The sequence below is a fragment of the Hypanus sabinus genome, chromosome 23 (genome assembly GCF_030144855.1).
Source record: "Hypanus sabinus isolate sHypSab1 chromosome 23, sHypSab1.hap1, whole genome shotgun sequence".
Classification (NCBI taxonomy): Eukaryota; Metazoa; Chordata; class Chondrichthyes; order Myliobatiformes; family Dasyatidae; genus Hypanus; species Hypanus sabinus.
The window spans coordinates 6,138,256-6,153,041 of NC_082728.1; the positions used below are offsets into that span (position 1 = coordinate 6,138,256).

General features: G+C 41.3%; 1 protein-coding gene across 1 annotated transcript in view; it reads left to right on the plus strand.

Annotated features, from left to right (window-relative positions):
- Window positions 1-14,786, plus strand: part of LOC132379912 (sodium-coupled monocarboxylate transporter 1-like) — a 58,387-nt gene that overhangs the window by 31,597 nt on the left and 12,004 nt on the right. The window contains exons 10-12 of the mRNA XM_059948254.1: window positions 2,386-2,456; window positions 3,276-3,362; window positions 12,483-12,682. Of these exons, the coding sequence (XP_059804237.1) occupies window positions 2,386-2,456; window positions 3,276-3,362; window positions 12,483-12,682 (358 nt within the window). The remainder of the gene's footprint in view (window positions 1-2,385; window positions 2,457-3,275; window positions 3,363-12,482; window positions 12,683-14,786) is intronic.

Below are 14,786 nucleotides of genomic sequence, written 5' to 3' on the forward strand. Positions count from 1 at the left end.
GTTTACTTAGGTTTTCAGAAGGCCTTTGACAAGGTGCCACACATGAGGCTGCTTAGCAAAATAACAGCCCATGAAATTACAGGGAAGTTACTAGCTTGGGTGGAGCATTGGCTGGTCAGCAGAAAATAGAGAGTTGGAATAAAGGGATCCTAGTCTGGCTGGCTGCCGGTTACCAGTGGAATTCCACAGGAGTCAGTGTTGGGACTGCTGCTTTTTACGATGTATGTCAATGATTTGGACAATGGGATTAATGGATTTGTGGCTAAAATTGCCAATGATACAAAGATAGGTGGAGGAGCGGGTAGTGTTGAGGAAACAGCGAGTCTGCAGAGAGACTTAGATAGTTTAGGAAAATGAGCAGAGAAATGGCAAATGAAATATAATGTTGGAATGTGTATGGTCATGCACTTTGATGGAAGAAATAAATGGGCAGACTTTTATTTAGATGGGGAGAGAGTTCAAAATACAGAGATGCAAAGGGACTTGGGAGTTCTTGTGCAAGATACCCTAAAGGTCAACCTTCAGGTTGAGCTGGATGTGAAGAAGGTGAATGCAATGTTGGCATTCATTTCTAAAGGTATAGAACATAAGAGCAGGGGTGTGATGTTGAAGCTCTATAAGGCACTCGTGAGACCACACATGGAGTATTGTGTGCAGTTTTGGGCTCCATCTATTAGAAAGGATATACTGACATTGGAGAGGGTTCAGAGAAGATTCATGAGAATGATTCCAAGAATGAAAGGGTTAATGAATGAGGAATATCTGGCAGCTCTTGGGCTGTATTCCCTGAAGTTTAGTAGAATGGGGGGTGGGGGGGGGAATCTCATAGAAATACTCCGAATGTTAAAAGGCCTGGATGGATTAGATACGGCAAAATTATTTCCCATGGTAGGAGATTCTAGGAAAAGAGGGCATGACTTCAGGATTGATGGATGTTCTTTTAGAACTGAGATGTGGAGAAATTACTTTAGTCAGAGAGTGGTAAATCTGTGGAATTTGTTGGCACGAGCGGCTGTGGAGGCCAAGTCATTGAGTGTATTTAAGGCAGAGATAGATAGGTTCTTGATTTACCAGGGCATCAAAGGATATGGGGAGAAAGCAGGGGAGTAGGAATGATTAGAAGAATTGGATCAGCCCATGATTGAATGGCGGAGCAGGCTCAATGTGCCGAATGGCCTACTTCTTCTCCTATATCTAATGGTCTTATAGATGATCAGAGTTTTAGTATGACACTGAGACACACAAGATGATGAGGATTTTAAATCTAGAAGTTATTACATATCTTAAAAGCAAGGCAATGCTTGACTAGAAGCCACTGTTGGCTAGTGAGTGCAGAGTGTTGAACAGGACTTAATGGAAGTTTGGTTGGGAACAAAAGATCTTTGCTTTTGTTTCAGTCCACTTTTCAAACTAAAGATCAACTTTTAAAAGCTTTTCCTCATTATCTCGATTTTTGACCCTAAGAACTCTAGATCTTTGCAGTGTCTCTAGACTGCCTACTGGATTTCCATGTTATTAACGCAAATAACACGTTTCACTCTGTGTTTCCATATACGCATGATAAATAAACTTGAATCTTGAAATAATACATCACTTAGTTTACTAGTTTGCTATGATTTTTAGATTAACCCTGTCAGCATAGTTCAACAAGAACGTTGACAACAGTGACTGACAGAACATTTATTGGAAATTATTATTTGATGAAGTGTGTATTTTTCTCTTATGATTCATTACTCCTCCAAGAGGACCAAAACCTTGTTATAAGGTTTGGAGGCTTGCCTGCCTCAATGACTTGGAGAGCTACAGTATGTTGGCTAGAGTCAGGGCCTGTTGCTTTGACTCTTGGTAGGATCACTTATGCCAAACAGGTCAAAGGGTAGAGGCCAGACTAAGAGTGGACTACCGGTCTGCCAAACTCAGGGCTACCAACCCTGACTGGTAAAACAAAATTGTTACAGAAACAGCAATGAAGAGTCCTATACCTGTGAGTGATGGTATTCCTGAGTCTCCACCCGGGCTGAAATGAGAACCCTGATCCATACCTGGGGTACAATTGAGAAAGTGGCTGAGGACAGACAGAGATGGAGGACCTTCATTGCTGTCCAAAATGCCAGCAGCGTAATGGGCAGTAACTTTTTTTGTTATTATTAAAACTTGTTTTCTAGAAACTATACATCATGATGTTGAATACATGTCCGATACTTCTTTATGGACTTCTGACCAATTTTAGATTAGGGGACATTGGTGCTTGATCCCCAAATTGCCAACATAAGCTTAGATTAAAATAAATAATACATTTCAAAAAAATAATTACAATTTCAATGATGCAATTTGAAAATGTAGTGTCTTGCTTAGATTAATTTATTATTTTTTGATCAAATGCAGCTATGATCTTTGGACTTGCAACAATAGGCCTGGCTGGGGTAGCTTCTCTGTTACAAGGCAATATAATTCAGGTAAATTTATTCATAAATGTTAAATAATTACTCTATAGTTTATTTTAGTTGCCTGTCAAAGTAGTAAATGTGGCTATTGTTGGATTCTGATGTTTTTTTAGATCCAGGGTTCTTTTGGAAGTCAGGAAAGAGGCACAAAACTTGTTGCTTCACAATTGTTTTATTAATAGAACAAAGAAAATTGAAAAATGGGCTGTGAAAGGAGCAGAATCCAGTAGCTGAAAACAGAATAAAGACTAAAAGGAGTCATTGCCTAGTTGTCAGCTCTTTTCATACCCACAGATAAGACACATTCCATTCAGATTTACAGATAAGAGTCAGCCAATTAGAAAGCCCCTATTCAAATAATGACCATGACCATCATTGTTCTTGGCAAATTTTTCTACAGAAGAGGTTTGACATTGCCTTCTGGACAGTGTTTTTACTAATGATGGGTGACCCCAGCCATTATCAATACTTTTCAGAGATGGTCTGCCTGGCGCCAGGGGTTGCACAACCAGGACTTGTGATATGCACCAACTGCTCATATGGTCATCTAGCACCTGCTCCCATGGCTTCACATAACCCTGATCAGGTCATGTGATCATGTGCTACACCTTGCCCAAGGGTGACCTGTAGGCTAGCAGAGGGAAGGAGTGCCTGATACCTCCTTTAGTAGAGACTCATCTCCGCCCCACCACCCGATGTATGTGTGCATAAATGTATATATAACAACTATTTAAAATGCAAGCAGACAATTATTTGTTAAGCTGCAAAGAAAATAACAATTAAACAGTTAATGCATTTTCTGAATGTAAATCTGTTTTCTGTCATTTTCAGGCATCTCTAAGTGTAGCAGGAATAATTCAAGGTCCCATTCTGGGTGTATTCACTTTAGCAGCCTTGTTTCCGAAGAGCAATGAGAAGGTAAGATCGTCGACTGAAACTGATTTTAAATATACTTTGGAAGGCAAGGTACTAAAATTTAGTAGACCATGTTACAATTTTCTTTTATTATTTTTACAGCTTTTTAGTATTAAGACTCTCATTTAATCTAGATTTGTAATGTTAATGTGAAGTTACAAATTCTAAGGCACAAAGAAAGTACAGAAAAATGTCTGGTCATATCCTCTATCCTACTTTTGCCTATCCCACACCCAATTCCCCAACAGGTCAAATTACATAGAACTGTACAGCACAGAAGCAGGCTTCTCGGCTCATCATGTCTGTGCTGAACATGATACCACATTAAACTAAATCTCTTCTGCCTGTACATTACCCTTTTCCTTCCATTCTGTACATATTCGTGTCTATCTAACAGTCATTTAAGTGCCACTACAACAACGGCTTCCAACACCACCCCAGCAGCTTGCTCCAGGCACCGACCATGCAGTGTTTAAAAAACCCAGCTCTGACATTCCCTCCTAAACTCTCCTCCAATCTCCTTAAAATGATGCCCCCACACATTAGCAATTTCTGCCCTGGGAAATAGTCTCTGGCTGTCCACTCAATCTATGCCTCTTATCATCTTGTACACCTCTATTAAGTCACTTCTCATGCTCTTTTGCGCCAAAAAGAAAAAACGCAGCTTGTTCGATCTATCCTCATAAAATATGCTCTCTAATCCAGTCAGCATACTGCTAAACCTCCTCTCTAAATCTTAAACACTCTTTCTTTAATGAGGTGACCAGAATCTTTCCCCTTATCAGAAGCTTGGCTGATTTGCCACCTTTTTCAACAGGTGAAAGGTATGTGCAACTGAAAGACAATGCAAATACCAGCCAAGTCCAGCACCCTTGTTGTTTTACACCGAAATGTCCAGTGTATCAACACTGGTAGTCAGACTCAAACTAAAATAGAAGGTCTAGGTACAAACATCTGAAAAGATACACCAAATATTTTGAACCTAAACATTCTAGCTTGTGCAAACAATTACAACAACTCTGCTTTATGGCCGTGCTTCCATTTTAAGATGGTGTTGGTGAAGCACAGTGACTGCCTGCTGGTGGCAAATAAATATAAAAGAAAACAACTAAATACTTTATTAATCAGACAATCACTGCAAACAATAGCCTGTAAATTCCCACTCAGAGTTGAGCTTTTCAATTGCCTGGACAACCTAGCATTTTTGCGGAGTGAACTGAAGTCTCAAAGGTGCAGGACAGTTGCGGTGTGGTGTGTATGGGCCAAATCAAGGTGGCTAGATCTGGGACAGAAAGTGGGAAATGAGCCAAAGTTTGGCCATTGCTGGAATGGACTTGGAGGAATTCAATGCAGCAAACCAGGGTGAGGAAAGTGGAGGTGAGGCAGACCCCAGACACAAGAGCGAAGAAAGACCCAAGGCTTGATTGATTTAAATGCCACGCCAAATTAGAAAGGTCAGGTATGGGCCAAATTGAGGTGGCAGAATTGGACCTGAGAACTTATTGAAATGGCAGGGCCCAGGTCCAAGAGCGAGAAATGACCTGCGGTTTTGCTGATTTAAATGCCTGGCCAGATTGGAAGGTCAGGGTGTCAGGGCCGGAGGCAGGGATGGGCTGGTTCACCTCACGAGGTTTACTTGATTCTGCATTGAACTGAGGCTGTGGCCTGCAACAAATGGGTTTCTGAATCAGCTATAGTGATGCTTGTCTGTGGACTCACTTTTGTGAACTTCAGTTCTGAATGCTATTTGCCTACCTTTATTGTTGGCATGATTTGTTTTTTATGCACGTTGAGTGTTTGATGGTCTTCTTTTGTTTTAATGGATTCTATTGGATTTCTTTGTTTTGTGGCTGCCTGTAAGGAGAGTGTTGTATATAGTATACATGCTTTGATAATAAATGTACTTTTAACTTTTGAACTTTGGACTTCATTAATAATTGTGTCACATTTTGATCAGAGGTTCCAGTGTTAGAATTCAAATACCCATGGTCTGATATTGGAATGAATCCACACTGCCTTCCTTTCTCTGTTGTGACAAGCCACAGGAACTTTTACTCATAACCTTTATAATTTCAACAGGCTGGCCTCAACTTACCACCAATTCCATGATTCATTCAGATTTCCAGCATCTAAATTTGGTTTTGCTTTTCTCCCAGAAACCGAAGGTCATCAGCACCAGGTACGGTGAGCTGCAGCTCCTTAGGAATTGGGTTAGGGAAGTGGAGATGCAGCTCGATGACCTTCGTCTGGTCAGGGAAAGTGAGGAGGTGATAGAGAGGAGATATAAGTAAGTAATCACACCGGGATCTCAGCAGACAGATAAGTGGATAAAAGTCAGGAGATGGAAGGGCAAGAGTCATATACTAGAGAATACCCCTGTGGCTGTCCCCTTAACAATAAGTACTCCTATTTGAGTACTGTTGGGTGGGGCGACCTTCCTGGGGGAAGCAACAGTGGTAGTGCCTCTGACACAGAGTCTGGCTCTGTGGCTCAGAAAGGTAGGGAAAGGAAGAGGATGGCAGCAGAGATAGGGAACTCTATAGTCAGGGGGTCAGACAGGCGATTCTATGGACGCAGGAAAGAAACACAAATGGTATCTTGCCTCCCGTGTGCCAGGGTCCAGGATGTTTCTGATCGCGTCCCCGACATCTTGAAGTGGAAAGGAGAACAGCCAGAGGTCACAGTACATATTGGTGCCAATGACATAGGTAGGAAAAGGGAGGATATCCTGAAAACGGACTAGAGAGAGTTAGTAAAGAAGTTAAGAAGCAGGACCTCAAAGGTATTAATCTCGAGATTATTGCCTGTGCCACATGATAGTGAGTATAGGAATAGAGTGAGGTGGAGGATAAATGCGTGGCTGAGGGATTGGAGCAGGGTGCAGGGATTCAGATTTCTGGATCATTGGGACCTCTTTTGGGACAGGTGTGATCTGTAGAAAAAGGACAGCTCACACTTGAACCCGAGGAGGACCAATATCCTGGCAGGGAGGTTTGCTAAGGCTTTTGGGGAGAGTTTAAACTAGAATTGCTGGGGGGTGGGAACCGAACTGAAGAGACAGAGGAAGGGGAGGTTGGCTCACAAATCGAGAAAGCTTGTAGACAGTGTGAGAGGGAGGATAGGCAGGTGATAGAGAAGGGATACGCTCAGACTGATGGTTTGAGATGTGTCTATTTTAATGCAAGGAGTATCATGAACAAAGCGAATGAGCTTAGAGTGTGGATCAGTACTTGGAGGTATGATGTTGTGGCCATTACAGAGACTTGGATGGCTCAGGGACAGAAATGGCTACTTAGAGTGGCAGGCTTTAGATGTTTCAGAAAGGACAGGGAGGGAGGCAAAAGAGATGGGGCGTGGCACTACTGATCAGAGATAGTGTCACAGCTGCAGAAAAGGAGGAAGTCGTGGAGTGATTGTCTACTGAGTCTCTGTGGGTGGAAGTTAGGAACAACAAGGGGTCAATAACTCTTCTGGGTGTTTTTTTTATAGACCATCCAATAGTAACAGGGATATCGAGGAGCAGATAGGGAGACAAATTCTGGAAAGATGCAATAATAACAGGGTTGTCGTGGGAGATTTTAATTTCCCCAATATTGATTGGCATCTCCCTAGAGCAAGGGGTTTAGATGGGGTGGAGTTTGTCAGGTGTGTTCAGGAGGGTTTTCTGACACAATATGTAGATAAGCCTAAACACAAAGTACACTGCAGATGCTGGGGTCAAAGCAACACGTACAACACGCTGGAGGAACTCCATGTAGATAAGCCTACAACAGGAGAGGCTGTACTTGAGAGGTGTCAGGTCTCTCAGTGGGAGAGCATTTTGGAGACGGTGATCACAATTCTATCTCCTTTACTGTAGCTGTAACTGACAAGTTAGGAAAGTGTTTAATTGGAATAAGGGGAAATATGAAGCTTTCAGACAGGAACTTGGAAGCATAAATTGGGAACAAGTGTTCTGAGGGAAATGTACGGCAGAAATGTGGCAAATGTTCAGGGAATATTTGCGTGGGGTTCTGCATAGGTACTTTCTAATGAGACAGGGGAAGGATGGTAGGGTACGGAAACTATGGTGTACAAAGGTTGTTGAAAATCTAGTCAAGAAGAAAAGAAAAGCTTACAAAAGGTTCAAAAAAACTAGGTAATTAGGCTCTAAAATCTAGAAAATTATAAGGTTAGCAGGAAGGAGCTTAAGAATGAAATTAGGAGAGCCAGAAGGGGCCATGAGAAGGCCTTTGTGGGCAGGATTAAGGAAAACCTCAAGGCATTCTACAAATATATGAAGAGCAAGAGGATAAGGCATTAGAAAATAGGACCAATCAAGTGTGACAGTGGAAAAGTGTGTATGGAACTGGAGGAGATAGTGGAGTTATTTAATGAATACATAAGTATTCACTACGGAAAGGGACCTTGGTGATTGTAGGGATGACTTACAGCAGATTGAAAAGCTTGAGGATATAGTCATTAAGAAAGAGGATGTGCTGGAGCTTTTGGAAAGCATCAAGTTGGATAAGTCACTGGGTCTGGACGAAATATACCTCAGGCTACTATGGGAGGCAAGAGAGGAGATTGCTGAGCCTCTGGCGATAATCTTTGCATCGTCAATGGGGACAGGAGAGGTTCTGGAGGATTGGAGGGTTGCAGATCTTGTTCCCTTATTCAAGAAAGGGAGTAGTGATAGCCCAGGAAATTATAGACCAGTGAGTCTTACTTCAGTGGTTGGTAAGTTGATGGAGAAGAAACTGAAAGGCAGAATTTATGAATATTTGGAGAGGCATAATATGATTATGAACAGTCAGCATAGCTTTGCCAAAAAGGCAGGTCATGCCTTACAAGCCTGACTGAATTTTTTGAAGATGTGACGTAACATGTTGATGAAGGTAATGCAGTAGATGTAGTGTATATGGATTTCAGCAAGATAAGGTACCCTATGCAAGGCTTATTGAGAAAGCAAGGAGGCATGGGATCCAACGGGACCTTGCTTTGTGGATCCGGAATTGGCTTGCCCACAGAAAGCAAAGAGTGGTTGTAGATGAGTCATATTCTGCATGGATGTTTGTGGCCAGTGGTGCACCGCAGGGATCTGATCTGGGACCTCTTCTCTTCATGATTTTTATAAATGACCTGGATGAGGAAGTGGAGGGATGGGTTAGTAAATTTGCTGATGACACAAAGGTTGGGCTGTTGTGGATAGTGTGGAGTGATATCAAAGGTTACAGTGGGATATTAATAAGATGCACACCTGGGCTGAGAAGCAGCAGGTGGAATTCCACCCAATAAGTGTGAGGTGGTTCATTTTGGTAGGTCAAATATGATGGCAGAGTATAGTATTAATGGTAAGACTCTTGGCAGTGTGGAGAATTGGAGGGACCTTGGGGTCCATGTCCATAGGACACTCAAAATTGCTGCACAGGTTGGCTGTGTGGTTAAGAAGGCATATGGTGTGTTGGCCTTCATCAACTGTGTCCAAGAGCTGAGAGGTAATGTTACAGCTATATAGGACCCTGGTCAGACCCCACTTGGAGTACTGTGCTCAGTTCTGGTCACCTCACTACAGGAAGGATGTGGGAACTATAGAAAGGGTGCAGAGATGTTGCCTGGATTGGGGAGCATGCCTTACCAGAACAGGTTGAGTGAAACTGCCCTTTTCTCCTTGGAGCAACGGAGGATAAGAGGTGACCTGATAGAGGTGTATAAGATGATGAGAGGCATTGATCATGTGGATAGTCAGAGGCTTTTTCTCAGGACTGAAATGGCTAACACAAAAGAGCACCGTTTTAAGGTGTTTGGACGTAGGTATAGAGGGGCTATCAAGAGTAAGTTTTTTTTACACAGAGAGTGCTGAGTGTGTGGAATGGGCTGCTGGTGACTGTGATGGAGGTGGATACAATAGGGTCTTTTAAGAGATCTGGACAGGTACATGGAGTTTAGAAAAATAGAGGGCTATGGGTAACCCTAGGTAATTTCTAAAGTAAGTACATGTTTGGCACAGCATTGTGGGCGAAGGGCCTGTATTGTGCTGTAGATTTTCTCTGTTTCTATGTCTTTAAGTCCAATTCACTGATTTATTGGCAGACAGTGGGGGAGCTGCGAGGCCTTTCAGACTAGGCCTCAAACCATGGTGTTGCCTATTTACAGCTGTCCAGGAGAGAGGGGTCAAAGTTGGTGAGCTTCACCAGAGGCAGTGTGACACGGCATCCAAGCTGAAGTCAGTGCTTCCCCCCAGTAACAGCTTGGCAGAAGACGTATATTGTGTTTGACTGAAGGCTGCTGCAACATTCATAGGTTCAGGGTCTTGGACCATATACTTTTTTGTGTGACTATATTTTACTGATATCTTAAATGTGCTCTATGTACCATGTGCTTTGTGTACTGTTTTGCACCTTTCCCCCAGAGGAACACTGTTTTGTTTGGCTGAATTCATAGGTATTTGTGTACGTTTGGATGACAATTAAACTTGAACTTACATTTCCAGGTTCATTCTTGTAAACCTCCTCTAGATTCCCTCCAATGTCTGTATGTCCTTTCTTAGATCTGGGGCCCAAAACTGCTCACAGATCACATAGCTTTGTTTACTGCTCTCGGAATTTAGAGTTTCTTGTGCTTATTGAAACTTCATTCGACTAGCACCTCATGACTTCTAAGTGTATTAAAGTCCTTTTGTATTGCTCAGTGAACCACGATTGATCTCCAATTTGATGATATTGGTAAAACGACAGGCATGTCAGGCTCTTAGGTTATGGATCATCATGGTATACATTCCTGCTGTTGCTGATCCACAACATCTCATGGCTACCTAGTTTTGAAGTGCTCCATCTTTTATGAGTCAATTACATTTAACAATTTAAATTTAACAATTAGTTGAGAACAATATTCTTGAATTGATACAAGAATATTGTTTTCAATTAATTGTTAAACCCAACCCAACCTATAATGATCTCAGTCAAGTACCTGTTATGTTTTGCAGCTAAAAAAAACCAACTAATTGAAAGGAAAACAAGGGAGCCTGAGAGATGCATGTAAACTTCATTTTTACTTTTAGCAAGGCGCTTATTTATGACATGGTGGTGTGATGACGTATGTTGTTCAAGTATTTTTACATATAACCTGTAATGCATGATGTAAGGAACAAAGAATGCTTAATCAAACAATATGTTTACAATATCATTCATATTAATGAAATATTAAATACATAATAACATCTGCCACAAAATGTGAGGAATTCACGTTACTTTTTATCAACAAAATTGCTTCCATTAGGGAGAGTATAGCTACAGATACAGGTAACATCTGTAATCAACCTTGTTAAAAAGACGGCAACCATATCAAAATTCTAAATATTTCTGATTCAGAACTCTATAACCCTACCCTAAACCCTAGAAGTTTAATAATCTTCTAATAGTGTTTGAATTATTAACATTCCTTAATTAACAATTAAAATTAATAATTAAAACTATTAACATCCCCTGAAACTGGAGTATTTTCAGATGCCTTGAAAATTGTGAGTGTCAAATACCTACCCGAAAAGTTAAACCTTGATAATGCGGTACCAGCTAACTATAGGCCTAAATCAAATCTTCCCATTCTGGGTAAGATTCTTGAGAAACTTATTTTCAATTAACTCAACAACTTTCTGAATGAGAACAATAACTAGAAAAGTTTCAGTCTGGTTTTAGAGGAAACCACAGCACGGAGACAGCCCTTACCAGAATTGTAACCAGAGGCTCAGCACTGATGCCACAGAGTCTCAGTTTTAATTCTTCTAGATCTAAGTGCTGCCTTCAAGAAAATTGACCACAACATTTTTATAGACCACCTTGAGAACTGGGTTGGCCTCTCTGGTAGTGCCCTTATTTGTGTTTCTTCATATTTCTTAGAGAGAAAATTTTGTCTGTCTTGAAGACCAGTTTTCTAAGCGATATGATGTACATTTTGGTGTTGCTAAGGAAATCTGTTTGGGTCCTCTACTCTTTTCCTTGTACGTGCTCATGAGGGAGCAGAAACTTGACTTCCATATAGATGACACACAATTGTGTATCTCTGTTGAGCCTGATAATGGTAACACCCTATCTTCTCTGGCTTTTGTTATGGCTGTAATAAACAAATGGATGAGCAATAATTTCCTAAAGCTGCATGAAGATAAAACTGAAATAGTTCTGATTGTTCCCAAAGCTGAAAGAGATAACTTCTTGATAAACCTGAGAACTTGGCTCTCCTTGTAAATTCAGAAGTAACATGCCTTGGTGTTATTCTTGATTCAGATTTGAATTTGAAATCCTACATAAAGAAAATGACCAAATATTATTTCTTTACTTCAGAAATATTGAAAAGGTACGTCTGCTTCCGTCATGTATTGAAGTTGAAAAACAAATCACAGCTTTATATCTGACAGAGTAGATCACTGCAATGCAATTTTTACTGGCTTTCCAAACCAATCTATTGACAAACTTCAACTATTTCAGAATGGCGCTGCTAGACTTTTAACTAAAGCCAGGATGAAGGAGCATATCATTCCCATCCTAACTACCCTGTGTTCTCTTACTTGATTTTAAAGTTCTCAATGGTCTTGGACCAGATTACATCACAGAATCACTTTGGTTTTATAAGCTCTCTGGTCTTCTTCCACTGGTCCCTTTAACTTAAACAATCTCCTTCAAAAGATAATTGACAGGTCAGCTTTTTTGAATTACACTCCTAAACTGTGGAACTCAATACCTAAAACTATAAGGGGTGTAAAATCAGTTGACACTTTTCAACACCAACTCAAAATCTATTTATTCAACCTTGCTTTTAACTAGCATCTTTTTGTCTTTTATTTTCATGTTTGTACTTTATCCCATTGTAAAGCTACATCAGCTGTATGAAAGTGCTCCAGAAATAATAATAATTATTAAGCTTATAATGGCACATAATTTAATGGGTCACCTTTCATGTCAGGAGTAGCAGCTCCTGAATTTGCTGTAGTATCTCTAAGGTTGAGGAAAGATGAATGCTGTTTTATTCTATTGCACATGCCATAGCAATATGGATGTCAAAAATTTCCAATTCATTATCCTGTTTCGTTTGCTGTAGAATGCATTCTGAAAATAATAGAAAGCTTTATTACTTTTTTTTTGTCTATGCCAGGGTGCATTTGTAGGTTTGTTTGCTGGATTGTTGCTTTCGATATGGCTAGGAATTGCTGCTCAGATCTATCCACCAGCTGATAAATTCACGGGATTACTCACAACATCAGTATCAGGCTGTCCACTGTCAAACTTCACCACCTCAACACCAATGAATGGAACAGCTCTGATAACAACCATTATGTCTCCAATTCAAGAAAGGTAAGTCACTGAATTAATATTCAATTGAGGTCACTGCATTAAAATAACATTTAGTTTTGGAATTATTCTTGTGTATGTTTGCCAGCTAACTTGTAGTTTTGTCTAATAATATTTAGTAGGATTATCAGTGTTTGACAAATGTACAACTTAATGAAATTTAATCTTGACAACATTTTTCAGTTCTGAATCATGTTCCTTTAAAGACCACCTATTTATCAAAATAGTATAGCTGAAGTAGTTAAAAGTACAGTTTGCATAAATACTCTTTAAATTTAGAGATTAAGAAATGATCTAATTTACACATTTCAGATGATGAACTGATGTGGTAGGATAGATATGGAGAAACAGAACTGGTGAAATGATACAAGGGCAAAAACGTGTTAAAAAAGGAAACTAACTCTTTAAAAGATCAACAAGGACCATGTTCATATAGAATGACATGGGCATCTACATTTCCATCATCCCCAAAAATTCTGTCGATGATATTTTAATTGGAGATTTTATGCTCAAAATCAATAACTTATGAATATGAGTGAAAAATAAGTTGCTGTAATAGAAAAGGAATGGAATGGAATTGTCATAATAAAATGGGGACTAGAGTAGGCCATTGGCCCGTGTGAAAAGATCATGGTTGGCTTTCTACCTCAATACCATTTTTCTGCCTTTTCCATATCCCTTGCTTCTTTTAATATCCAGAAATGTGTCAATCCCTATTTTGAATGCAGTAAATGCCTGAGTGTCTACACCAATGTCTGAGCCTTTACAGTCAATGGCCGAGTCTATACACCAGTGACTGAGCCTCTGCACAATGGCTGAGCCTTTACAGTCAATGGCCAAGTCTATACACCAGTGGCTGAGCCTCTACACCAATGGCCGAGCCTCTATACCAGTGGCCGAGCCTCTACACCAGTGGCTGAGCCTCTACACCACTGGCCGAGCCTCTACACCAGTGGCTGAGCCTCTACACCAGTGGCTGAGCCTCTACACCAATGGCCGAGCCTCTACACCAATGGCCGAGCCTCTACACCACTGGCCGAGCCTCTACACCAGTGGCCGAGCCTCTACACCAGTGGCCGAGCCTCTACACCAGTGGCCGAGCCTCTACACCAGTGGCTGAGCCTCTACACCAATGGCTGAGCCTCTACACCAGTGGCCGAGCCTCTACACCAATGGCCGAGCCTCTACACCAGTGGCCGAGCCTCTACACCAGTGGCCTAGCCTCTACACCAATGGCCGAGCCTCTACACCAGTGGCCGAGCCTCTACACCAGTGGCCGAGCCTCTACACGAATGGCCGAGCCTCTACACGAATGGCCGAGCCTCTACACCAGTGGCCTAGCCTCTACACCAGTGGCCTAGCCTCTACACCAATGGCCGAGCCTCTACACCAGTGGCCGAGCCTCTACACGAATGGCTGAGCCTCTACACAATTGTCTGAACCTTTACACGAATGGCTGAGCCTCTACACGAATGGTTGAGCCTCTACACTAATGACTGAGCTTCTACAGCAATTAATGGGCCTCTACACCAAATGCAGTGTAAGCAATATCTAATATTCATCATCTTCTCGGTGGAGAAATTTCTCCTCATCACAGTTGTTAACATGGGACTCTAGCCCCCAGTTCTATACGGCTCAGCCAGGAGAAACATCCTTGGAATTCTAGAAATGTAATAAATTATTTGGATCTATTATAGTCCAACTTTCAAAACTGTTTTGCTTGTACAAAGCATTTTTCTTTGTTATCTCTGTGGTTAAGAAGGCATATGGTTCATTGGCCTTCATCAACCGTGGGAATGAGTTTAAGAGCCGAGAGGTAATGTTGCAGCTATATAGGACCCTGGTCAGACCCCACTTGGAGTACTGTGCCCAGTTCTGGTCACCTCACTACAGGAAGGAAGTGGAAACTATAGAAAGGGTGCGGAGGTGATTTAGAAGGATGTTGCCTGGATTGGGGAGCATGCCTTATGAAAATAGGTTGAATGAACTCAGCCTTTTCTCCTTGGAGTGACAGAGGATGAAGGTAACCTGATAGAGGTATACAAGGTAATGAGAGGCATTGATTGTGTGGATAGTCAAAGGCTTTTCTTGAGGGCTGAAATGGCTA